This window comes from Melospiza melodia, chromosome 4 (genome assembly GCF_035770615.1).
Source record: "Melospiza melodia melodia isolate bMelMel2 chromosome 4, bMelMel2.pri, whole genome shotgun sequence".
Lineage (NCBI taxonomy): Eukaryota > Metazoa > Chordata > Aves > Passeriformes > Passerellidae > Melospiza > Melospiza melodia.
In genome coordinates, this window is record NC_086197.1 from 78,512,913 (window position 1) to 78,540,517 (window position 27,605).

The following is a 27,605-nucleotide window of genomic DNA, read 5'->3' on the forward strand; positions in this document are numbered from 1 at the left end:
CAAGTTTTCTTCTTGGAGAGCACTAGACATTAAAGAATGCAAATTTGCCACATATCTTCTGTTCGTGCTTTTAATCTGTTTTTGCTTCAACCACTGCAAGAATTTGGGACCAAATCCTGGTGCCCCTGAAATCAACAGATAAATTTAACTCTGACTGATCTCAGGCAGAGAAATACTGTCCTTAAGGATATGCTCAAGAACTGTGAGTGCAGAAGAAATCATGCACCCAGTGGTTCCTTGGTAACAAAATATTTCAAGTGCACTTTTAAATATGTTAACTTTTTGTTTATTTTTGGCAGAGAGAAGATAGTTCTGTGTGTCTCATTGCTTAGGTTCAGAGGAATGTATACTCTTTGTGTAGCTGACCTGTAATTACTTGAGAATTTGATGAAACAATACAGAGATTGTTGTGGGAATGTCTCCAAATGTTAAAAGTCTGCTCTGCAAACTTTGTACCAGGGCCTTCTATGGGGAGACAAATCAATGTTGTTAGGAGATGGTACTAGTGCATTCACTTTGTTTACTTTGGTTTTCTATGTCTGCCTGCCTTCTCAGAAAACTTGCTTGGAGCCAGACTGTAGCAGCCCTCTCTCTGTCTTTTCATAATTGATCAGGGGATGACTGCCTTCCCTGAGGGTTAAGACGTGGCAACTTTTTCTGTTTGCTCAGCATCTCAATGCAGTAGTTCAAACATTGTTCACACCAGCTGGCAGTGTAATGCCATATGCACATCTTGTCAAAGCAACTGTTGTCATGGATACTAGAAACTATCTTAAAAACCAGCTCATTTGAGTCTAATCAACATTGTACCTTTCTTTATCAGTTGAGAATCTTTATTATTTTAGGGAACATTGATCAAATGGCATTAGTTGCAGTACATTCCATCTGCAGTAGGTTTTAATAACAGAAATAACAGTGTGATGTATTGTAAAGCTGTAAATGCTATTTATTGAGCTGATTTTTCTAAGGGGAAAAAATGAGTTCTCCAGGTAGCTTCAGTGGAAATGTTTTGAATCACGTTTTTTGGTTTTGCTTTTTTTTTTTTTTAATTTCCAAATAAGTACCACTTTATAACACTTGACATTTTAGAAATAATTTTATAGGGAAAAATAATACAGATTAGCATTCTTCGGGTAGGTAGAATGTTTGTTTACATTTCATATGTTTAACTGTATTTGGCTGAGTTGGAATGAAAACGTAAAATAAATGAAAACATCTTCTATTTTGATTGGTATACTGTCATCCCTGAGCCTGATCTGGTTGGTTGAGTAATAATTTCTTTGTTCTCTGATTTTCCTAAGAATGCAAATTAAAACCACTCATTTTTATTTGGCATTAAAACTGTACTCCTTTTTTTTTTGTCAAAGGAGAGGTTTCTCCTTGAATTGTAAGTACAAAAAGTGTTTTTAATCTTCAATGAATATCCTTATTAATTCACTTTCAAGATAATCTGATGTTGATTTGTCAAATTTAATTACAGCTTCTGGTAACACTTGAAGTCTACTTGCTTTTACTTCAAATTGTAATACGAAAATGCAAATTGAATGATAATTTGCAAGGGAGTGGGCATTTTAGTTGAACACTCAAAGACAAGTTCCTTGTGGAAATGAGGCTATTGATGCAGTTTATGATTTTTCCTCTTCAAGCACTTCAAACAAATTAACTTTATTTCCTGCAGGATTTCATGTACATCCATAAATTCTAGTGAAGTCTTATATATGTACTTTCAGAATATTTTTTTTAATGTTTCAACTAAAAAAAGAAAACAACCCTGAAGTCTGAAATATCGAATAGGAGGGGATTTTGTTCATTCAATTGGACTTTTACCTAAAATTAGCAATGAGTAACTGATTTCTTTCTAGGAATTGGTTGAATTTATTTACTCTTTTTTTTTTCTTTTTTTTTTTTTTTTTTTTTTTTTACTTTTAGGCACTCCAGGCAGCAAGGCAGCTGCTTTTACAGCAACAGACAAGTGGACTGAAATCTCCTAAGGGCAGTGAGAAGCAGAGACCGCTGCAGGTTAGTGAAGTCTCCTTGCTTTTGGGACCTTGATGTCAGGAGGAGCGTGGCTGTGCCTGTCCCCTAAGCCGTGTGCCTGCATATTCACGTGCTGCTGCTTCCTTCACAGGGAAGGACCACTGCAGGATGCAAAAGCCTTTTGTGGCTGTACATGCTTAAAAGGTCTGAGACTAGGTCTGAGTTCAGTAACTGTGCTACATTAATTCTTTATAGACATGTTACAGGTTTGGTATGTGATTTTTATATGTACATGGTTTAAGTTGTAAAAACATGTTAAGACTAGGAGCAAAACAGTATCTGTGAAAAAACAGAGAAAAGCTAAATACCTCACAGTTACTATGCCTAGGTGACAGAGAAGTGTTCAGAAACTTACCAACACAAGTGCATGAAATTATGAAAGCCGCTTCTGCCATTTTGGAAAAAAACATATGTCATGAAATTTCACATTAGGATGTTGTTGGGTTTTAGATTATGAATGAGTAAACAAGAAGTTCTGCTATTGAATAGTTGTTTTAAATGCATTAGTAAAAACATAAAAAGAATTTTATTCCTAGAAAATTTTATCAGTTTGGTATTTTTATGAGGTATTAATCATTTATTCTTAATGCAGAATTCCATATCAAATTGCATTCTGCTGACAAAACTTGTTCTCTCTTGTATGTAGACCAACATGGGTGCTTAACTGCTGAATTGCATTTTATTGCAGACAATTTTATTTTGTTCAGGAAATTAAAAAAGTATAAATCCTACCATTCTCTTCCTCACATCTGTTTTTCTGGGTGTGCATTTATTCTCTCAGGACTTCCCCTGTTTTCTGATGGAGTAGGGTGTTTTTATCTCATTTTTAGGTTTTGTCATGCATAATGGAGGACCCCAGGCACTAGAATGTATTTTTTTTCTCCACCAGGGAAATGTCGTGAAATTTGTTCACTTGTGCAGTTTCTGAATGTTATTCTCATTGTCTCCTTTTCTTTGTGAAACTTGGTAGACCAGTGTTGGACACAGCAAACAGTTCTACATTCCTGATCAGCTCTCTTCAAATACACTTCTAAGGTTTTATTTATTTGCTTAGAACCAAACAAGAATTTAGGAATATGGCTAAAGAAAATGGAAAAAAGGAAAACAGGACATGATGGCATCCTGCCATGCTGTAGTTGTAGTCCATTTCTGGCTAAGGCTGAGTCCTGGGACTCCCTCAACTTCCCACTCTTCACCCTTGACTTTGCTTTGTAAGTGCAAATTCACATTTGCTGGGTATCAGATACCTTCTGCACTGAAGCCACATAAGAAGAGTAGACATAAAGGTAGAAGCTTATCAACTATGTGGGCTTTTTGAGTTTTTAAAGTGGAATTAGTGACCTTGAAGGGTTGAATCATGACAATGATTGATTCAATGAATATTGTGAAAGTGCTTAATTCTGCCAGCTCCTCATTCTGAAAGGCAACATGGGTTGTATAAAGAGTGTACAAGATCCATCTAGCCCTATGTTCTGTCTCTAAATTGGCCAGAACCAGGCACTAAGGAAAGTATATGAAACAGGCACAAATAGTGGTATTTTCCCAGTATATATTTTCCATATTTTTTTCTTACTTTAATCCTCCACCTTTTAAACCAACACAGTCCAAGAGCTACTTCTCTTTTCACATTCTCCACCCATTCACAAACTTTGTTTTCAAGGTTAAAGAAGTCTGGGAGTGCACTGTTTGTGGTAGGCGTTGTTGAAATGATAGAAAATGTTTGGAGGCAAAGACAGAACCCAGAGGATGATGAGATGAGGAGAGGGAGTCTTGTGCTTTCATGTTCTTAAAACACTCACTATGGCCTGGTGCCCTTAAAATGCTAGGGCTTGATGTGCTAGGGCTGTATCACTTGTTTCCCAGGAGGCATCAGCATGTCGTGAGTCACACTTGAGAGGCAGGAAGAAGAAAATAAAGCAAATAATTTTATTTTCAGAAATTCTTACATGCTCCCTAAAGTCTAGATTATTGCTTATTTTCCAACTTTGTCTTTCATCATCACTGTGTACATAGTGTCTCTTACTGGCCTTGAACACTTCATTTGGTTCATTTTTAAAGGAGAGGAAAAATGGAATTTGCTCCCAGACTTTGGTTTTATGTATCCAATACCATGTAAATTCAGGTATGAGCACAAGCTACATTTTAATTTTCTTTTTTAGTGAAAAGAATGTATAAAGGTTTTGGAAATGAGTCCTTTGAGCTTTTCTACTTCTGTCTCTTACTGTTCATTGTTCGTCATGTAGTGGGAACTCACATTTTGATCACCATGTTGCCTGTTTGACCAAATACTGTCATAAAATTGTACAGCACTATTATTTTCTTATGGCAAATTTAATGATAACTGTAGTCAAAATCTTCTAGCAGTAGAAATTGCTAAATTTGTATAAGCTTTATAAGAAAAATTGAAGGTTATAAGGCAAAAATACTTGTACTTGTGTTTGTGAGAAAACAGACTTCTCCTAATATTTTAAAATACTTTTAAATTAGTGCATATCTAATTTCCTCCATTTCAGAGCAATTTACTAATCTGGCAACTGTGGATATGTTAGAATAGATTTATAAATCTAGTAAAAATGCAATAAAATTAGCTCACACATCTGCAAGCATATGTTGCTATTAGGTAAGCCTTGCCATGCATCTTGTGCTCTGTAGTTTGATGTAAAATATTCTATTGTTCCATGAGGCAAAGAGGAAAAAAACTAGTATTTATTTTAGTGGCCATCTTTTTGGGGGGGAAAGTAGCATATGGTGTTTTTATGTATGTTCTCTTTGTTGTTTCATAATGCGTCAAGTATTTTAGTGACTTACAGCACCTACTAGCTAATCAGCAAGTTGAAAGCTGATTGAAGAAACCTTCAGCTTTGCAAAAAGAGGGTGTTGGGTAAGTCGTCGTGTTCTACTGTGCTTTACTGAGGGGATGGCTTTAGGGGAACTGCTGAAATTTTCCTAGAATAATTTGAGTGTCTTTTGTATCCTCATGAAAAGCCTTTACAAATGTACCACTAGCTACATGATCTATTGTAAAAGTGCAGAAGTTTTTGTTTTAGTTTCTAGTGCAAAAGTTGCATTTAACTAGTAGCTATCCTGTACTTTCAGGGACAGGAGGCTTATATTTAGATTGCAAGTTAAAAGAATACCTGCAAAAATTGGTGTTTCAGATAGACGCTTGTCTTGATCTACTATTACTTTCATTTACATTTGTCTGGGTTTCACACTGCAGATGGCATAACCATTAGCATGTCTTATGTAAAACAGAAGAAGAAAAACATCCCTTTTGACAAGCTTGAGTACCAATTGTGGTAGTGATTTTACTTTCATGTATAGATATCCGAATAAATGTATTTGAAACATGTTTATATGTGCCATTCATTACACTGATGCGCCAATTGAATGGACCCAATCAGTAATACATTGATTAATGACATATTGCAAAATAGCTATGGAGGGTTTGTGACCAGAGTTGAGGGTAATGTTAACCTGAATATGATGAGATAATAGCATTTACTATTTTACTGTGCATCCAGTAAAATATTGCTGTAGTAAGATTAAGATTTTTGTAGTGCCATTTTTTGTTTCAGAATATTTTTCTTTTCTGTAGAATTGGTTATAATGGTAATCCACAGTGAAGCTTACTAATTGCTTTCAAGGATTTCTCTCCTTATCACCAAATTTCCATAGTAGGCATAACAGGCAAAAAGGTCACCTTGGCTCTTAGAACATGTAGTTAGTTCCTTTTCCTAGGGCAGGAAGTCACTGTCCTTAGAGCCACTGAAGAACCTGGTATCATCTAGCATGAGTTTTAATAGTGACAGCTTTATTTTCATGTAACATTTACAGTCATGAGCAAGAGTTGGGGTTCTTCAAGAACTGTGAGAGCACAATCATAACCCAAAGGTAAATGCTGTCGATTTTCTGCTGTTGATGGGTATTCATGTACAGCATTGCAATTATTTCCCTTCCAGGTAGGCAGACTCTATGCTTAGACTATCTGTCCATGATACACATACTGTTGTTGTCTGCATAGAATGGTGATATGCACAGTTATAATTCCATTTGTTTGCCTAGTTGTTTCTATTCCCAGTAATGTCCCTAAAGGAGTAGTTTTTTTCACAGAGTCAGACTGTGAACGTTATATCAGTGAGAATAAATAGATAATTATCTTCAGCCCCATAGTTTAATATATCTACAATGAATTGGTTTGATATTTTTTCCTTCAGGCTAGTGGATTTTTTGTTTCAACATCAGTACAAATGCATTCTATAAGAGGATGGCATGTCATGAAATCATGACTCCTGGAATCAAAGGGTTAAGCTCAGTGTGTACCAAGCCAGTTGTATAAATATCATGCTGTATGGAGTGTTGAGTTGTTATGGTAAGCTTTGTTTATTTAGCATAAGCACTTCACTGAAGTGTAATAATTTGATAAAATTTGGGAAATATGTACACTTAAGTTTAATTACTTAATTTTTATTTCATTGGTGAATACCATCAGAAGAACTGTTTTTTTTTTAAAGACACTCAAAATGCAAAAATTTAGCATGAAAAGATATTCACAGTCTCTTTTAACCCACTCTCCTTGCTTTGCTCTCTTCTAGTTTGGTCATCTCCCTTTGGATCTTCATATGGGCCTGAGTTTAAAATTCATTGCACATAATAAATAAGCAAACATATCATTAATATTGTAACCTTTAGTTACTTTTTTTAAACATATATAAGGACTTGATGAGAGATGAGAAATAGGGAATGTGGGAAAAAAGAAGCAAACCCCACTGCTTTTAAATTATATCCTCTGATTTAATGCACTTTGACTTCAACCGTGCATGCTTAATATCAGTCAAAAAGTGCCATTTTAAAAACAGAAAAAAACTTGTTATGGTTGGAACTTAGAGAGTTTTCCTTGCATTACATTGAACAGAAATACAAATAAATCTAACTGGTTTAAATCTCTTTTTTCATAAACTGCGTGTTACATATTTCTGTTTATCTAATGCATGCTGCTAAGCATAAGAAGTAGGAGGATTTTGTACATGGTAGAAAACACTGATATAGAAAGATGCAAATGCATAATATGTAGTGTAAGAGGAGAGTAGTGATAAACAGTCTTTCTCCCTCTCGAGTATAATTCTAGAGGAAATGTGTGGCCTACATATAAGCAAACATTGAGGCTTGGGGTAAATTAAATTTGGAAGATAGCTGCTGGAAAATCATAAGTCCCGTTTTCCCTTGTAAGTCTGTTCGGAGGAATATGCAGTTATCCTCTGACGTGCAGAAATTTGCATCAGTAATACCCACTCTAAAGACAAGGATAACCCCAAGAGATGGAAAGAAGGCAAGGAGTTATTTTTACGTAAGGTGTAGGGGGAAGGGAAAGGAGAAATATCCATTTTCAAGCTTATATGGTGTAGAAAACAGGAGTTCCATTAAGGAAGAGGTATAAATACAATAATAAAGGAAAAAACTCAAGACATTGTTTCTTTCATTTACAGTGGAAGTGTCAGTGTCACAAACTTGCTGGGAAGTTCTTACTTATATAGATAGAACTTGCTCCAAAGGCTTACATCCTATTCTTGACAAGCTTTTCTGCTCATGAAAACCCATATTTTGCATCTTGTTGCTGTAAAACCTTCTAATAACAGATTCACTTTAAATCACATTTTGGTCTGAAAACTTCCAGTATTAAAAAAATACCTCTACTAAGAAAGTGGCACTAGTTAGTATGGTTTGCTTTTTAGTTTAAAGTATATCTGCATCACCTTGAGGTGTTATCTCTTACTGTCATTTTCAGGAGGATAAATAATTCCAGCTAACCTTATGTGTGATCTTTGTAACATGGGAAAATTTTAACTAGCACTTTTCTAACAGAATTTAGCACATAATAGATTCATCTGTATCTAATGGAGACAAAAACCCCACAAACAACTAGGTGATGCAGAGATCACCTCTTTATCCTGACAACATACTTGTAATATTATAAAATATTTTGGATTCAGAGGAAAGTATTATGCAAGTTCTGTTTACAGGTATTGAATGTGCAGAATACTAATTAGGATTATTATGTGATCAGCGATTTCAAGAGGCATTTTAATGTTGAACACATGTCTGTGCAGAATCTGATGTGTCAATCTGTTACTATGACTGTCCAGGAACTATCACCTGCATCACTGGAATGTCTTTCCTTCCCCCTTTCTGTTTTGTTGCTTCTGGTACTTCTGGAGAACTAGGAGTAGAGGGAGAACACACAGTCCAGTTCTTCATTCAGATTCAGAAGGACAAACCTTCAGAGAAGTGTCTAGGTCTTTTCAGAGCAGCTTTTATATGGCAGACCAGCAAACTCATCCTTCTCCCACAGCAGAACATGCATGCATGTCTGACACCAGGAAATAATGCTGTGTATGGGATGAGTGGGCTGTTTTTTATATTCTGAACTATGGGAATCCCCAAGGACTGCAGGGAAGTTGATTTGCCTTCTTGAGCAGCTGGAAGGCTCTGTGCCCCTGCTGTCCCTCGCAGCACAGCAGCACGCAGGGCTGTGACTGCTCCTCGTCGGGCTGGGTGAGTGGTCCCACTGCCGAGCTGCGGGCTGGAGGCTCCCTTGAGCCGCTTCTCCAGGCTCTTGCAACAGGTTGGATCAGCCTCATTTTCTCACCAGCTGGCTCGTTGCCCAGAAAAGCTCATGAAGAGCTGAGAGGGAAAGTGTGAATGGTTCCCCACTCAGTGTGCAGCTCTATTAATGGGTCTGCTCCCAGGCAGGGCCCTAATTATGCCAGTTTAGGATCGCACCACTCAAGCAAGGCTCTCCTGATACTCTTGAATTTGAAAAACACATTAGTGTACGTTGATTTAGAAATTACCAAAGCAGAAAAAGCAACTAAACAAAATATTCTATGAATGCTCTAGATGGGGGGTAGATATTTCAGAGCTGTTGCTAGTTAATTTGTTATTAAGGAAAGTCCCACCCACGCACCCCCCCAGCCAAAGGTTTTTCTTTCATCAGGGAATTAAAAAGTCAAGAAAATTTTTGGACAAAACAAAAGTTCTGTGACTAAACAGTGAAGGTTTTTCAGTTAATAGTAGCATAAGCAAGTTTGCATGTGAAATTTCAGTTTCTGTCCCTGGCCACTCCTGGCATTCCTTGAGCTGATTTCTTCACATACTTTTCAGATTAATTTTGCTTTGTGAATTGAATTCTTTTCTTGACATATGCTAATTGTTAGACATTATTTTATGATGTCATATTTGTCCAGTTGCTTTACCAAGCAAGCTGACTGGGGATGTGAGGAGCCAGCTAATCAGGAATCTGAATGTATGCCAAGATCAACATAGGTGTTAATTTTAGTTTGCCATCACTTGGGATGTATACATGTAAAGCTGTGTTAAAAAGTGTTAAAATGATCCAAATGATCACACAGTATGCACTAATGCTGCAGAAGAAAAGCATGTGTCCTGATGAAAAAGCAATCACACAGTCTGGTGGAAAAGCATTTCAGCTCATCCTGTTGTGGAAGGATGTTAACAATTGCCACTTTGATGTTCTAGGTCTTTTTATGCCTTCTTATGCTTCTAATATTTTCTTGAGACAGACAGATGAAGGTCTTATGAAATAGAATTAATGGTGAAAAATTTACTAAAAACTACTTCAGTGCTTTACTACTTGATTATGTGAAACTTAGAAAAGCAATTGTATAATAATAATATATATAAAAGGAACTGTACAGTGTTTCAGCAACATCAATATGCTTCAAGGATCTTACCAAGAACTTGAAGTATAAATGAAGAATGACATTTTCCCACAAGTGTTCACAGTAAATCCATTTGTTCAATAAATATACTTTCTGTCTAATAGGAAACACTGCTTCCACAGTATTGAGGAGAAGCAATACAGTAACCCAACACACGAGAAAAAAATATCAAAATCAACTCTGTACTGGCAGAAGTGATTCCTAAATTGATGCTGCTGTACTTTAGTGTGCAGATATCTTGATGCTTAGGAATAATCAAATTTCCAAATTCAAGTAACATATTTCTTAATAGAAGATTTAGGGTGAAATCATAGATAAAACAATGTATATTTCTGTTTTAAGAACAGAGTAGGACACCAAGAAAATGCTCATTTTAAGAGCATAGTATCTGAAGGGGAATTAATAATGCAAATTCAGAGGAAAATTATGGTTGATGTTGCTGTATGCAGAAAAATATCTCTTGATTAGAAATGGCTGAAACCATACTATGAGTAAGGAAGAAAAAATGCCAAACTCTAAGCCTTCTGTGGTAAGAGGGGGCATGTACTTCACCCATGAAAAACAAAATAGGAAGATAGGATTTACAGGAGGGCTGGGCTGTTGCACAGGATTAATATCTTTCAATATTTAATTTAGCAAGTAAATTCCTATAAATGTTAGAAAATACAGCAAAAAAAATATGATCATTTGCCTAAGAACTGATAAAATATTTTTAGTCTTATGTCTATCAGCTAAATGAAAAAGGAAAAGAGAAACTCACTGTATGATCATGAATGACCAGAGATAAAACATAGGTGAGAAAAATAAGATACTATCTTAAATTCAAAACCATGTTTCCATTTAAAATAGGGAAATACTAAGTTTCAGTTTTAAAAGATATCTTTGAGATATCATCAGGATTATTGGAGATATGAAATCAACCTAGTTACTAGTGGCTTATTGGTATATTAGAAATGTACTCCATATAGGTTCTGCTGAAAGATTCAGGATTCTAGTACTGATGCCCTGAATATCCAGGGGTGAAGGTATCTCACTGTTCTGGCTGTGGCTGATCACTTGGCATGCTTGCCCTACACCTACAGTGAGGTTGTGTAAATTCTGGATACACTTTTATGCTATAAAAGTACTAGAAAGTTTCCTGCAGAAGTGGTGAGTACAGGCTGAAATGTTGGGATTGCTCTGTGCAATTTCAGTCAAGAAGGAAACTTTAAGAGTGAAGAAATATTTGTAATATTTCTTTAAAAGAGTTTTAAATATGGTAGCGTGCAACTAAGGTAAGCATGAATGAGCTATGGAAGACAAAGATTTCACTGTGCAGAGAAAAGAGTTCTGGAACAATGTTGTAGTAGAAGCACTGGAACCAAGAGCTACCACCCATACATTCTGCCTGCTTAAAGTTACAGCTTGACAACTTAGAGGGGGATTTACGTGATTTGAATTAGAGTATTAAAACAAACTAAAACTCAGAAAATCTCTTCTAGTTTTGAAGAGTTGCGGTATTCTTTGTTGTCACTGTTTTCTTAAAAAAGGTAAAGACTCATTGAAGATATTCTAAAGGGATTGTAATGGCTTCTTAAAGTTCAGAATTTACCTAAAGCACCCCAGAGAAAACGATAGTTTATTATTTTTTAGAAATAATTTTTATTTCCTGCATATTTACATCCTCTTGCATGAATAGAAAAGACTAAAGATTAGATAATAACTGACATTTAGTAAAATTCATGTAGCATTCTAAAAATCCACACCATTTCATCTCTTAAAATTCCCTTTCAGTGACTGAAAATGAAAGATAAACCACCTGAAACCATTTCAGATATTTTAATCCTCATTTGTTAGGTTACAATAAAGCAATTCTGTGAGCACAATCTAAGTAGCTGTAGCTTTCCCATAATTAATATGTTCAAGACTTTTTCAGGCTGTTAGATACAAAAATGTATTGACTTCATAATTATCAGTAAAAATTCTAAGAAATACCACCAAATTAATAAATATAGACGTTTTTAATAGGAAGGCATTGATTTTCATGGCAATAAATACACTGAAACAAGAGACAGAATTTATTAAAAATCCAACCAATTCATAAAATATGTTTTCTTCCAAAAATATCCACTTCCAGAATGTTTTAGTCTTTATAGTCTTTATAATGTTTAGTCTTTATAGCTGAATGTCTCACAGTACCTGAAAATAAAATTAATTAGTCTAACAACCCCCTTATGAGATCATTATTATTGTGACCATTTTAAGGTCTTGCATATACTATGACCCAGTGAGTCTCAGTGTCAAGATTAAGAGAGGGGACTCTTTTCCACATTAAGTAAAGTCATGCTAATTTAGAATCCAAAAAATAGTTTAGTCTAGAAATTTTTAGGGTTATTTTTCTGGATGGGGAATACTTGTTTAAAGTTCTTTGAGTATTCAGTCGTTGTAATTGGGCTGGTGGGGTAATGCAGTATTCAATTCATGGCTCTAGAAGCAAATAATTATAACTTTGTATATTATTCTTTAGAATATTTGTAATTAAGAAACTTAAGTGCAATTGTATGAGCCTTAATAGCTTTAATAATAAGTGTCCATAGAGATGTATCACCAGCTGTTAAGTCTGCTTTCCTAATCCTCTGGGGTTTTGGTAACATTGCAAAGGTAAATTGTAGTAGTGAAACATGCCAATTGATTATAGGGGTTGAATTTTCAAGATAAAATATTTATCTAAATTTGTTTGATTTATTGGATATTTTTGGTTTTTTGATTAAAAATATAGTACGTTGCTAGAAGTGCTTTTAGAATTATTTGATAATACTTTATTATATTTGGACTCACTTTTTAAAGTGAAAACTCCAAGTAATTTTAGTGATAGCTGTATTAGGACCCCTTCTTGTAGTTTAGGTGAGATCTAACATATCAGAGATGCTGTTGCACCACATGATTTACACAAAAATTGGTTCTCAATTAAACCTCTGTGAAATGGCAAAGATTTTAGGAGGAACTCATAAGCAGAATCCTTTTTCAGAGAAGAATCCTTGCTATTTAAGTCACTTTTCCCTCCCCTGTAAAACTGTCAACAGAAATTCTAAAAAGATTTTGAAACCTTTGTTTCACCCTGCAGATCATTTTATATTTTTCTTGTCTTTTCCTTGGTGTTTACACATCATTAGCGCAGAGCCTTTGGAATGGTGCCACAAAAATGGTGAATACATTGTTCTTCCTCTCTTCATTCTGGGACATTTATTGTTGTGATTTTCATTTCAATACATATAAACTTTATAGTTTCACTAGTAATTACTAGTTTTAAATGTCTTTTACACAAGAAGGGTATCTTTTATGGAATCATAATTCATTTGCTTTCTCTCTTAGAGAAAAAACTGTGAGAAACCTTTAGTTTTGACAAATACTGGTCTAGACACTTGGCTAGACTAGCAGTCCATCATCAAATATCCACTGGTTTTAAACTTAAAATGCATTAGATTTCATCTTCTGTATTGATCTCATTGTTAGGATGAAACTTTAATTTTCATCTTACTATTGGAGATACAAAAGCTTTGTGTTAGAGATTTGGGTCTACTTGTATTATTAACTGTACAAAATGTTAAAGTGGATCAGATACCCAGAGAGCATTCAGTGCATTCAGGCACTACTAACAGAGTGCAAGGAGGGAAGAGGAACCACAGAAACCCACAGAGACATGCATCATTGACATGCCTTTTCAAGTGGGACTGAACAGCAGCAGCTAGTTTATACTTGTACATCTCTGACTGTATTTCATGCCCAACTGTGTGAGCATAAGGAGTAGGTATATATTATTCACATTTTTAAGGGAATACCATAATCTGTTGGCTCAAGTTTCTAATATTCCTTGGTAAAGGAAAAGGAGATATGATCCATACAGAGCCAAAGGTATCTGCTCTTTTATCGTCCCTCCAGCTCTTGTAGTTCTTCTGAGGGTCCACAGGATCTAATTGTTCTCTATTTTGTGGACTAAAAGACATTAAATTAAGCTGAAAGGATGATGTAGGTTTTCAAGCAACATATATCCAAGTTTGGGAACACATCTCAATATTCGTCTGCCACTGTGCTTGTTCTCTTTGGGCACTGAGTGTTGACCACTGTTAAAAGCAGCACAGTGGGTTAAAGGACAATTTTGTGTCATCCAGTTTCCCATTTTTCTGTCTTTCCAAGCAACTTCTAGAAGCCAATATGTTTTTCTTCTGATGATGTGCTTTTGACCATTCAAGTGAACTTGACTTCCCTCCAAGAACAGTCTGGTTTCACCAGCAAACTTCGTATTTCACAAGCCATAGTCCGTTGGACTTCTCACAACTGCTCTTAGTCATGCTTTTCAGAGGAAAACCCCTAAAAATATCAAACCTTTCCCAGTTCAGCCTCTTAATGAACAGTTCTCTTTGTGACCCAATGCTGACATCAGGATGATGCAGTATGCATTTTACTAGCCGTAACTACTTTCCATGCTGGTGAAAAGATTGGATTAATACAATTAATATCAACGAAAATAGTTGGGCCCTCAAATGATTTCAAGCAACATAGCCACTTTCTAACACCACAGAGTGAATCAGATGCTCAATGTGTGTCATGCTCTGAAAGTGATTAAAAAGGGGCCTTTGAAAAGAGAAAGATACTACCTCAATTCCACTGGAAGTTCCATGGCACTTCCATGAGTTTGTGTCTGTGTTACGGCTTTGGCCATGCAGGCAGTGAAGCCCAGACCTTCAGATTCCTGGTCCTACATACAGGACCTCAGTGTCTCTTCCACCATAAGGAAAAGGGATCTTGCCTTTCATGTCTTCAGTTCCCATACCAATAACCCAGTCAATAAAAAAGTAGAGAAGCATTCCTTAGCATTCCTTAGAAGTGAGGGAAGCATTTAAAAAACCCTCTACAACACAATTCTTAAGGTAGGTTGCCTTCTTTTGATGTGTCAGTCCAGCATCTACCATTCAGTTGGTGAAAACAACTATGAAACACAGTATCAAGGTAAGTTATAACCTAATTTTAACTTTATTGCAGGGTACAGTTCACATATAATCTCACATAAATTGCTGCTATGAAAATAGGCAAAATGAAATTCTGTTATTGACAGTCCTGTTCTGAAATAAGCTGAATTTCAGTTTTGTAGGAAGTTAAATAAGTGCTAAAAGAATGTGACAAAGAGTAACTTAGTGGCAGAACAGAGACTTAGCTTGAGAGAATATTTATGTCAATATGAAATTGAGGTATTTTTGTTGTATTTCAGGTACTTTGCTTGTTTCTGGGTATACTGCTTTCCTAATTAAAATATCAGGTATACATTTAAAAGCTATTTGTTCAGTGTAAATCTTCCATATGTTTGGTGTCACAGAGAGCAATTTTACCCCCTCTGATTTTCTTATGGGTCTGAAAAAAACAGCAATGAAATTGTACTAGAAGGTGGTGGCAATTAAAAAAAATATTTTGTGTTTCTGTTTTCCTAAGATCAGTGTCTATGTTTCTGCTCTCTGAGAGATCCAAGAGAGGCAAAAGTACTTGATATGGTTATGATAAAATGGCTCACCTTAAGTGGAAGACATATATGAAAGATTAGAGTAAGATCTTACACCTAGGAGGCCATTTATGATTTACATCTCTTATATTGAGGCTAATTTTAGATAAATGATTGTGCTAGTTTTTCTGCTGATCAACTCTCCCTAGTGTAGTCATCCATCCCACACTTCCTTTGATAAGAGTGTTTATCATTGTGAAAAGATACGAAGGGAACTGAAGACCTCCTCAGGAAGAGTGGATGCTTTTATACCCCTCATACAAAGGTGTGTGTACTAAACTCCACAGTGATTGCTTTCAAGAATTTTTTAAATTTTAAAATCACAGTACAGTTTTGCATTTGAAATGAGGATAGATGAACAAATTGATGTAGGTATCATATTGTCTCATTTGATGTTGGTATCAGGTTTTTTAATTTAATGTTAAAAGATTTGCAATATGTTGGACATGTTATCTAGCTTCCATGTTATTACATTGATAGATTATTTTAAAATACATTCAGTGTGTTTTTTGACTTTATTATTTGTTCTTTAGCAGAACCTTGATTTTTAGTAGTGTTTAACATCAGTGAGTGCTTTTCTTCCCAACATGGGTATTAAGGATTGCAAACATTGGTTTAATGTGCACAAGCTGTTTAACTTTGATCTTTCTTATTTTCTTTTGTAAGTTTTGTGTGACACATATGATGCCTCAAGATATAAATATTAGTTGACATGTCTATCTGGTTGGGTAGGACTACAGCAAATAGTGAATGCTTCCATTTTCTTCCACTACATCAGCACAGAGAGTTTCTGAGTTATTTGACTCAACATCAGGGATGTTTCTTAGTATGCTTAAAACCATGCTCAGCAAAGGCTGATGCAGTGTCTCATCCAGTCAACCTATAAATAATGGTAAAATATGGAATTTGTTTTATTTCTTTCTAGCCTGGAGAGGCTAAGTATTCAGTGAGAAAAAGGAATAGGAAGAAATTTCCCAGTCCAGCATCCTGCTAAGTCACCTAGAAAGTACCAGACATCTGCATCAATATAAATTGTTCCCAGGAGTTAGACAGCATGGCCTCTGCTTCACATTGTAGAAATGTCTCTCCTTTACAAAATATTTTTTCCTTTTTGTTTGTTTTACAGCTAAATGATAGTTTAATATTTTATTAAAGATGCATATATTTAATGATAAAAATTCTCAAAATAATTTGGTTAATTTTTTGCCCATTTTAATTTTTGATGACAGTGGTCCTACATATTGTCCAGACTGCTTGTCATTTGCCTTTTGCTGCAGTTCCCAGTTGCTGACAGTTAAGATCCCCACATGTTTGCTCTGTTAGTCTAGAACTGAAAAAGCATTTTCAACTTTCCTTGGTGTGACAGCTTCAGACAGATGCCATGCTCTTTTCTGCAGTGTAAGAATCATCATAACATACAATGTTATCTCTACTACAGTATAATTTTTATATAAAAATTTTTATACTTTTTGATAGCCACCAGAGGAGCTGGCTTTCTGTTATAAAACACCTTTGTCTGGGTAATGTTTCAGTATCAGAATGGCTGAGATTGTTCAGAACTGGCCCTCCAGTTCATATTTATTTTGATGCTAAGAATTGTAGAACTACTGCAGTATTTGATGATGGATCCCATTCCAAATGGATATCCAATTCGAAATACTTGTTCTGAAACACAGAAGGGTCTCATCTGCTTTTAGTAAAACCATCAGTTTAGAGGTTGTAGGCAACACCCTCATAAGCAACACAGTATGGGTTATTTTTCCTGAGAAAGCTGTGGAAAGAAGAACATTGTATGTCTGTGCTGCTGATTATTCATTGAAAAAGAATTTACCATTAGTATTAATATTGAGCATTTTGCATTGGCATTATCCTTCACGATCATTGCTGTATCAGGCATGTGTGATGTATTCAGTTATTTCCCACATGTGCTGCCTTTCCCTCATCTTTCTTTCAGTTTGACTCAGTTTAACATTACAGAATGGGGCCTAATGACAGTCAGAATGCATAGGAATAGAGTCAATGTCTTAAATTACTCAATTATTTCTTGTTTGTGTATCAAAAAGGAGCAGCATACATGTAGGAAGAATGTGTCGTTAGTGTGAACTGTCATTTTGAATTATCAGTCAACTGTGGTTTTGTTGTTCCTTTTATGCTGCTGGTACAAAACACAGTTTTCTAAATAGTGGAAAGCCCTGATTTTGCAAGAAAGTGAAGTGGTGACCATTCAGTCCTTTTTTGCTAAGAGCCATAAGGATTTCATTGGTACACTTTTATTGTGCTGGGTGGTGACTGCACATGTTTTTAACATATTTCACAGGAGGTGTATCTAGTACAATAAGCTGTAAAATATTAAATTTTTCTGTGCTGTTCATCTAGTCATGGAAATTAAATGTTCATTGTTATAGGAAACAGAGTAAAAAAAAACCAAAAAAAAACAAAACAAAACAGCAAAAAAGGCAATTGATCCTCTATATGTTATTGCTGATGAATAGAAATTGTCCAACCAAAAATATTTTTTCTGTGAGTTCATGTAAATTCAAAACAAACATACAAACAAGAGGGAAAAAAAAAACTTGATGAAAAGGATTCGTGTGTTTGTGTGACTTAGTGGCATATTCAGATTATGTGGTGTGATTTGTTCTGCAGCTGCTTCAAATTAAGAACAGGTGGAGACTGGAGACTGTGCAAATATTCATATTAATGTAATTGTCAAATTGGTGTGTTTATCACTGTGCCTTTAAAGAGTAGGCCATACTCTTATTTTACATGTAAATGAGCTTTAGTCTTGAGAGCTACTATTGGATAATGAGCTTGAAAAGGAGAAATTTCCAGCATATGGTGAAACCTTTCTAAAATGTGACATTTTCTTGTGTAGCAATTTATTTTATATATATTGTAAAAACATTTTGTAATCTGCTTTGTTCTCTTTAGAAAAATATATCCATGGTGCAATTTTAAAATCTAACTCAAAGAAGGAATGAACTAATATTTCTTTTTTCTTTTTGTTTTTTTTTTGACTTTGCGTAAACCTTTAGTAAGACAACTTTTTATCTTCTTCAACCATTTACTGTATATTTACAAACCTTCAGAGATTTTAGGCCTGATTCACTTAAATCTTTAAAAAGTATACATTGGAGCTGAAATGTGTTTAAAAAGAATTTTATTTTGCAAGACCAACTCTGTTTAAACAATCATAAACTGGGTCTCTGAGTTAAATATATGTTTTTAACCATTATTTGCCTCATGTTCCTAGTATGCATAGATATATAAATGTTCAGCTGGCTTTTGTGTTCTTTTTAGATCAGAGAGATTTAGTATCAAAGGATGTCCAAAATGAAGAAATGATGGGAAATTTTTATTTTCTTGTAGTATGGACCTAGTTAACAAAAGTTACCCAGTTTAAAAATCAAAGACCACTATGAATCTATGTATTAGTGTATTTTCTTCCTTATATCTTTTGCATATGATGTGGATTAATAATAATTTATATTCTGTTAATAGAAAACACTAGGTACTTGGGGTTTGTATATGTCTGCAGATACAGGACAATTTTATATATGCTGTCAGTGAGGTAGGTCACATATCTGAATCTGAGGTTTATGTGCTGTGTGGGATTCTTTTGACTGGGAAGCTGGGCCAAGCAGTTGAGAAAACCCATGTGTCTCAGGAAGCAGAGGCTGAGGGCACTGGCTTCCAACAGCTGACCACTGGGTGAACGAGACTAGAACAAGGTCTTCCTGCTTTTCTCAATCCTATGGCTATGGCTCAAGTGGGTTTCCTATTTATTTGCAAGAACAAAAAGAAAATTCAGTTTTGATTTCTGGATATGTTTCAGCAAAAAAGTAAAATCTGTAGTTACTGGGTTCCATGCAGAACCCAATGGCATCAAATTTCTTACTATTTATTATCATCAAAGCACAACTGGTAACTTATGTGAACAACCTAAAAGGTAGGTGCAAGAAGTTTAAAGAAAAAAATTCTTATTTTATGAGAGGTATGTTTCTCTAAAGCGTCCCTCAAGAAGAATAACTCTGTGTTTAAGAAGTGGCTTCATCCTCTAGCAAATTATTTAAAATTGCATTTATTTCCATGGTGCTTAACTGGTAACTGTTTGCTTCACAGCCTGTTTGCTTCTTATGAAATCTTTCATTCACTTATTAGAATGCTCTTAATGGAATACAGACTATTTAAGAAAGAAAAGATTTGCAGGAACTTCATTATGTATGCAGAAGATGGTAAAGCTTTTCTTTAGGGTTAGCTTGGCTGTATCACTTTACAGTACAACTGTCAACCAGATAAAACAGCACCCTCCTTTTCTAATTGATTTGAATTATATGCATCATTTCAGTAGGATGTTATTGTGGGGCTCATTATCTTTGCATTCAGAAAAGTTTTTACTTCTGCTTGACTGCATGTTTGCATGTAGAAATGTCATTCATGCTATGCAATATGGGTACCTTCCAGGATCACTTAGAACTCACCAAACTTATGCTTCTATCTCAGAAATCACCAAAGTGATGCTTCTATCTCAGAAATAAAGATGCAACTTGGACAAAGACAGTGTGGACTTGGACATTTCTGCACAAAGACAGTGTGCATTAGGGAACTGTGTGATTCTGTGGCCCATGTAGAGACTGCTTTAAAACAGATGGCCCAAGCCATCTTGGCTCTATTAAAGTTCTCACAGAGTTCTATGGAAAGTCTTTTGACATTAGGAAAAAAAAGCCTGAATACATGAGCAACTAATAGCGAATTAAAAACAATACAAAACAAAAATGTGCCTTTCAGTGACCCTCATCACTAATATTTTTTTAATACTTCTTGTATATAGAATATCAGCAATTTCCTGGGCCCCACAATAAATCATATAAGTAGAACTGGATCTGAGCATATTTGCATCCCATTTATATCATTGTAGTTGCCTAAGTCAGGACCACTGCTGTTTACATGCACAGGTCATGGTGTTTCTTTTCTCTTGGAGAGAAATTTTGGGTTCAGAAGGGGATGACATTTTGCTTTTTTGAGATTGGCATTGACAAGAGGTGGCATAAATTGAGGTTCACAGACTGGTAGTTGCCTCAACATATGCATTACCATTTAATTAGTCTTGCTCACATGTGCAGAATTAAATCATTTACTGACTTGGAATCAGGATAATTCTGATGCCCAGCTAATACTGGTGAGGGCCCATTTAGGTCTTTAGTCTCCTTTGCAGTTGAAAATAGTCCGTCTCCTCCTGTAACCTATAAATACCACTGAGCAGATTCTGTGATGTTGTTAAGAATCACCTGGCAAATGAGACATTAGTAACACTTTTGATTACTGTTGCACTTTTCTTGTAGCATATGATAGCTGTGGTCCTTGATGAAAATCTATCAGTGGTAGTAACGCCTAAGGAAATGTGAAATGGGCATTTCGTGGACCTTTGTGTAACCTGTCTTCATTGACTAGGGAGCTAGACCCCACCACAGCATTGATCTAACAGTCCTAGAGGGGAATTGAATTTTGAACCCCTGAAAAATGAGCTGTAGACATATATAATTGCTTAAAATTAAAACAAAGGATGTAATGTAAAGTCAGATAACTTGATAATTCATTATGCCTTATGGAAATCTGCTGATTATGAGGTGTACAGCATGCATTCATATCTATAAATACACATGAACAGGTTTTCTTTCTTTCTGGAATTACAATATATGTGTTATCCCTTTCTTTAGTGTTTATTTTCTTTATCAACTCAGGAAATAAGATAAAACATTTTGTTTGTGTGAGAGATGATATTTTCATTCAGTTCAAGATTTTCCTGTGCCTATATTCAGTTAATATCTCCAGTTTCTGTCATATTAAAGGATCACTATCTTGTAATCCTTTTATCTTCTTTGCATCGCTAGTCTTCTTCTGTAAAGGAGAAAAAAAAAATACTGAGAGAAAGAGAAAGTGATCTGCCCAGGCTCAGGCCACTGTCCCTCCATGCATTAGTCAGCAAAATCACTTGTGTAGCAAAAGACTGATTGCGCATCTTCTCTGGACTCAACAGCTGAAGCTTTTCAGCTAGAAATGTGAAAATGCTGTCACAAGTTTATGTGCTAGGCAACTTCATCTGCTAGGGTGATACTCACGGAGTAGGGTGAGCCACCATTACCATGTAAAGAACACGCACTTCAAAGTCATACACAGGATCACAGATTTGTTCTTTAAAATCTTTTTCTCTTGAGAGAACATGTTACTTCATTCCTTTTCTTTCCCCCATTCAGGAGTTTAATTTTAGGGCCAGACTTTCAGTGGAGTACCCAGGACTCCATCAATATAAGTGTAAGCTGCAGCTGCTTGTCACCTCTACAAATGAAACCGAGAAATGTTTAGGAAAATTAATGGCTACAAGTTAAGCTTAAAAAAGGATGTTTTTCTTCATAGACTCCATCAGATTTTGTTAATATTTATTAGGCATTATTTATCTTTTTTGATATACATAGAGTTATAGGGGTTTTTTGTTTTGTTTTTTTTTTTTTTTTTATTTCTATTGTATTCTTTGAGTTAATTACTAATTTTTGAGGAGGCTGGTGGATATTCTGCCAAATTGTTCTAAAATTATGTGGGGTGTTTTGATTTTAACCAAAGTTACAGCTGCAGAGCTGTAAAGCAGTCAGTTTTCCTTATTATGACTAGTTCTACAACTTGTACTGTTTTAAATTGCCTGCAATTAGCATATTTCAACCTTATTTTTAGGTTTAAATTGCAGTGTGAGAGTGTGCTCTCCTCTTAGCTAATTAGTGCTATCAAGGAACAGTAGGTTACCTCATTAGTACCATGTGCATTTAATTAAAGAAGAGAAAATTGGAGTTAACCTCATAGTTAATATTTTCACAGAGTGCTACAATGCCAACACCTTCAATTGGAGTCACACCCCTGTGTATCTAATTATTCACTGGTGCCATATAAGGTTAGCAAGGATACCACCATGCTGTTGACAAAATAATTTAGATGGAAATCTGTTTGCTGGTGTCTGATATGAAACTCCAGTTAGAGCAGATTATTTTTATTTAAGTGTGTTGGAGTCACAAAATAATTTTATCATCTTCCTATCCTCTCTGTTGTGTTCACACCAAAATCTAGGAAAGGCCCAGAGCACATGAGGCACTTAATCTCAAGCAAGTGGTCTCTGATCTTCATCCATGGCAGTCTGAATATAACCACTTTATTTTGGCTACAAGTATTGCAGAAACCAGTAGAGTTATATTGTACTCAGGGAAAGAATAATAGACAAATGGGACCAGAATGAAGGTACCTGCCCTTTGCAAATGTGCTTAGAATTTCTTATGGCTTGCTTTGCTTTCCAATTTTCTTTTCCACCATGCTACTTCACAGTTCTAAAGGGCACGATCTATCATGGAGATTAGAGCCTTCAGCTCCTTTAGGTTTCAGTGAAGTTGAATGTGCTTATTGTTTGTACTGTCATGTCTGTTTACCCACAAAACAAAATTATTATTTAGCATAGTATGTATTTTTTAAAAAGAAAATAAAAGGGATTTTTTTTTCCTTAATGAATTTGTGATACTAGTGGCTGGGCCTACAGTTTCCAGTCTGTGGTTACATGAGGTAAATCTGAGTTCTGTGTTTCAGGTTTGAATCAGCAAGCTGTACTGGATGCCCAGAACTTGAATCTTTTACAACATCCATATAGTGCTGATTTAACAAGCTCCTGAGATATTCTTATTTTTAATATATTAATATTCCCATTACTGGTGTAAAAAAGAGTTACATTTGTACTGAAGTGTTTTAACAGTTAAAGTTCATCACCTTTTTCACTTCGCTTGTCTAAAATTGAACAGCTCAGCACTCACAGAGCCACATACTCACCAAGTGGATTTCTCTTCTGAATTTCGTTGTCCAGTGCTGCTAATATGAAAAATAATTTTGAGCAAACTATTCTGTGATTCAGTTTTCCCATCTGTAAAATGGAAATACCATTACTTCATGCATGAAGATGATTCAAGGGCAAATAATTGTTTTTTGTACAATACTCAAGTACAAAGCCACCTTGTACAAGAGTACCAGATCAACTTCACATGAAGTGCATTTAATTATTGTATCGGTGGAATCCTTGAAGGAGGGGTTTTTTAGAAGTCTTCGTGCTAAATCAAGTACTTTTTTCTCTGTTCTTTCAGATTATCTGTCTCAGGTGCTTATATTGGCACATACATGGGTGCTTTAAATAGTCACTTTACAAGCTTACTTAATGCCAAGCACTTTGACATTTAGCACTGCTGTTCAAATGAAAATAATAGCTGACCTTTTTAAATTTGGGGGTTTTTTTATTATTTTATAGTGAAGTAGAAAAGAGGCTCTTCAAACATTGGTACTTTCCCATATTAGCTTTCCAAACTGATGAGCCTTCCGGATCTATCCTAAGTTGAAAGGAATCCAGTGGCAGGGTGGAACTCTGAGTTGGTCAGTTTGACAATTGGATGAAGTTTCCATGTGAAAATAAATGAACTCAGTATTCACTTAGCTGATTTGTGTTTTATATATTGCTGCTGGAAAAATGTGGAATTGCATGATAGATCCATTTATTGGTTTTGCCCTGTATATGTATTTTTTTTAATATGATATGCTCTTTAATTGTCAAGGTGCATTTGAAAAATGCTGAAATTAAACAACTCTGTTTTCTGCGACCTGTAAGGAAGAGTTCAGATTACAAAAAAAGTTTTTAGACATAAAAGAATAACCAGTTTTCATTCCTTCATTCATGTTTCAAGGAAAAACTACATAAAAGCATGCCATCAGTGTAAGTTGTTAGCCTGACATCAACCACAATCTCTGTGTAATGTGTTGTGAAATAGGGACTAGTTTCACTTGTATTGGAGAGAAACTGCAGCTCAAATTACAGCCCTTGGTGGTATCATTGCCATCTCTTTGAAATATCTTGTTCAGCTCCATCAAAAATAACCAGGTAATAAAGACAAGGTCTACGTGGTGAATAAGCAATGACTTGTGTTTGGTTTTGGTTTAGAACTTCAGAGTCTCGGCCTATCTAGAGGCTGGACCTTCTTATAAAACATCCACACAAACGTGTGAAGCACAGATCAAACTAGGAATGAAATTTTATATACTCACTTCCAAAATCTGCATGAAAAAACATCTAAAATAGAGCTTTTATCTGGACAACTTGTCAGAGAATCCAAATCATTATTGACAGCATCTTTGATGGACTGCTACCAGTTTGGTGTTCCCCATCTCTAATAATATTTGGTAGAGTAAGGACTTTAATGTGTAAATCATTAAGTGATAAAGAGGTACCTTTAAACCCAAAATACATATCTACTTCAATTACATTGTATAATATTACTAGTAATTACAGCTGCTACATTCTCTAAGTTTTTGTCTAGAATTGTGATCTTTTTTTCCTTTTCAGTGCTTGCTAATAAACTTAATAATAAGGTCACAGTTTGGTTTGGGCTTTTTTTGGGTTTTGGGTTGGTGCGGTTCTTTTGGGTGGTTTGTTTTTTGTGGGGTTTTTTTTGCTATGATTTGATTTTAATTCCTACAGCTTCTTTTTTCAAGTTTATTTTTTGGTCATCTGGTTTTCCCAGGGAATGTATTATTTATTTTATTGGACTTAGTCACTTTGGCACCATTTGAACTGACAGAATATAAAGTAAACAAATGGTGTTTTTCTGAGGAAAGTGACGGATAAGCAGGGAGAAATATTTATAAATCAGTCAAAGTTCTTTATTGGTATATTCAAAAGATGAGAAAGAAGTATTCCAAGATAAAACAACATGAGCTCTGTGTTTATGTAAAGTATCCTACATTATATGTCAGCTTGGGTAAGGAAAGTACATATAACACAATTGTAAAATTGTCACTTCTTGTTTTGTTCTGTCTCCCTGTGTAACTGCAGAGCTATGAATGTCTCTACCTCTTGAATTTTCTTTGCTGTATTAAGTTTCTTACAAGGAAATTTATTTTTTTTAAATCGCCCTCCACTTCTACAAAATTTAATTTACAACTGCATAAAGGAAATTACTATAGTTTAGGCAGTCAAGCATTTCAACAGATCCCTAGAAATGTACAAAGGAAAGAATGATTATCAGTCCTGAATTGTGGATTAAGAGGATCATACTACACAGAGTACTGTCTAAAACTAGGAATTTAATAGAAAATGTGGATGTTCGTGTGAAGAATGTATCTGAGGTTAAAGATAGCATTTAAAACATGAATTTTTTATTATTATTATTAGGTGGAAGATTTGCCTAGAGATGCTTTTGTTCTGAATATTTTTATTGAACATAACAAGCACAGCTTCATTGGTAGTGTTAGAGACATTCTTTACATGTTCTGGTTTTAGCATTTTGCCAGATTTTGGTTTTGTTAATTTTTTGTAGAAGGGGAAATTCCATTAAAAAGGAAGAATTCTCATTTTGGACTGCAGAAAATGTATTGAAAATGTCCATGAACTCCCTTCAGTGTCATTGTGTAACAATGCACAAATAAGCTGTAATTCAGGAAGTATACATTTGCATTTATATAAAGAGAAGTTTCTAAAAATCTCAAGGTAAGTGAGGTTTCTGTCGTTCTAGAATATATTCTTCATACACAATTCCTTGTGCCTTTTTTCTTCATAAACTGGCACTACTTTTTGAGTCTTTTCGAGAACAGATTTTCTTCTTTGAAGTTTGCAAAGGGAGGAGAGGGATACTTTTAAGAACTTCATATGTGTGTTCTTGTCCTGTAAACTTAGGTAATACTTTTGCACAAGATTCTTGGCAAAACGTTTAGTGGACAAAATGAGCACAGAGTTTCTTTAATTCTGCCTTTTTAGGCCCAGGGATGACCTAATCCATTATTTCAAATGTCACCTCTGTGTTAGCTCACACATATATCACACAATATATCTCAGATAAGGCATATCACACCGTGCACAAGTTTTTGTCAGCATTTCATTTTGTGTAAGTACAATATTTGAGAACAGTTTCCCTGAACAGCCAGCTCAGGCATAGACTGCAACAACAAATATTCAATGGAGTGCTTTTCCAGAGGCATTCTCCCTCCTGCTGCAAATAAAAATCATCACTTGATGGCAAAGTGATTTTTTTTTCTCTCAAATGCACTTTATTGTCAGCAATGTAATTTATATCAAGCAAGCAGTGAATTTTATCCATTTATTGCATCTGAAGATTATTTTTGTATCCAACATGAACATTTATTCATGTTTTGGTCTTTTGTATACAGCTACATTACTTTGATTATTAGAACCTTACCTAAAAATATATTTTGCTAAATTAGAGCTAGTTTTACTAGTTACTTAATAAATTTTTTCTTCTTTTCATTATGATCTATGGCTGAATATCTGGTGTGTTAGTTTTTTGGTTTTTTTTCCTTCTTTTTAATTGTTGTGGAAACAAACAAATGTATTAATAGAAGCAGATTAAGAAGGAGCATTTGGTATGTTATTGATAGGAGATCTCTATAGAATACCTGAAGAATATCTAGAATTCTATGTTCTATCAAGAATACCTGAAGGGAGATATCTGAGGATAACCTTTACTCATATAAATTAACTTTTCTTCAACTTGCAATATCAGCTGAAAACAGGAAACCATATCTACACTTGTAGGCATCTGAGCCTCTCTACATCCTCGTGTGGTACAAACATGCCTTAGTGCTGTCAGTCACATCATTTGAATTAATAAAACGCAAATACTGTCCAATATATCATGAAAAGAGCAAATGGGACTTGGCTGTTCTAAAATTTAAAATAATAATCAGATTAATATTTCTAAAAAAAATGAAGACATTGCAGTATAATGAAGGTTTTAATGAATACATTTACGTTTCATGTGTTTTTAATTTCCATAGCTTTTCTGGATGAAACTCAATCACTTTTCTTTTGCTTTGTTTTAATATAGGATAAATCAGTATATGTAGTTTAAACTTACAGAACGTGAAAATGTGTAGCCTTTACTCAGGTAATATTCAGTTTTGTGTTATCTTGAAACCATATTGCTGAACAGGCTGATAGCTAAGAGTACACAGAGAAGAATGTGTTGAGCCACATGCCTCCTGTGAACTTTGATGGGAAATTGCCCACTCTCTCCATTTATTATTTTGAAATGGTTCCCCAACAAGTTAAGAAAGCAAAGTGATTTTAGAAAAATATAGGCTGGAAGCAATATAAGTTGTTGTCTAAGAGATGGCTTTGAATGCCAGCTAATACACTGAAATGTTTTACTTACAAAATAAGCTGTGATTGTTACAGTAAAATATCAAGAATATTAGCATTCAGGTTCAAAACATAA

At 35.0% G+C, this 27,605-nt stretch overlaps 1 protein-coding gene across 14 annotated transcripts in view; it reads left to right on the top strand.

Moving 5' to 3' along the window:
* The window catches only part of FOXP2 (forkhead box P2), a 402,279-nt gene that overhangs the window by 278,776 nt on the left and 95,898 nt on the right, over nucleotides 1-27,605 (top strand). For all 14 annotated transcript variants that reach the window (XM_063155284.1, XM_063155285.1, XM_063155286.1 and 11 more), the window contains one exon: nucleotides 1,930-2,019. In XM_063155284.1, coding sequence (XP_063011354.1) covers nucleotides 1,930-2,019 — 90 coding nt within the window. The remainder of the gene's footprint in view (nucleotides 1-1,929; nucleotides 2,020-27,605) is intronic.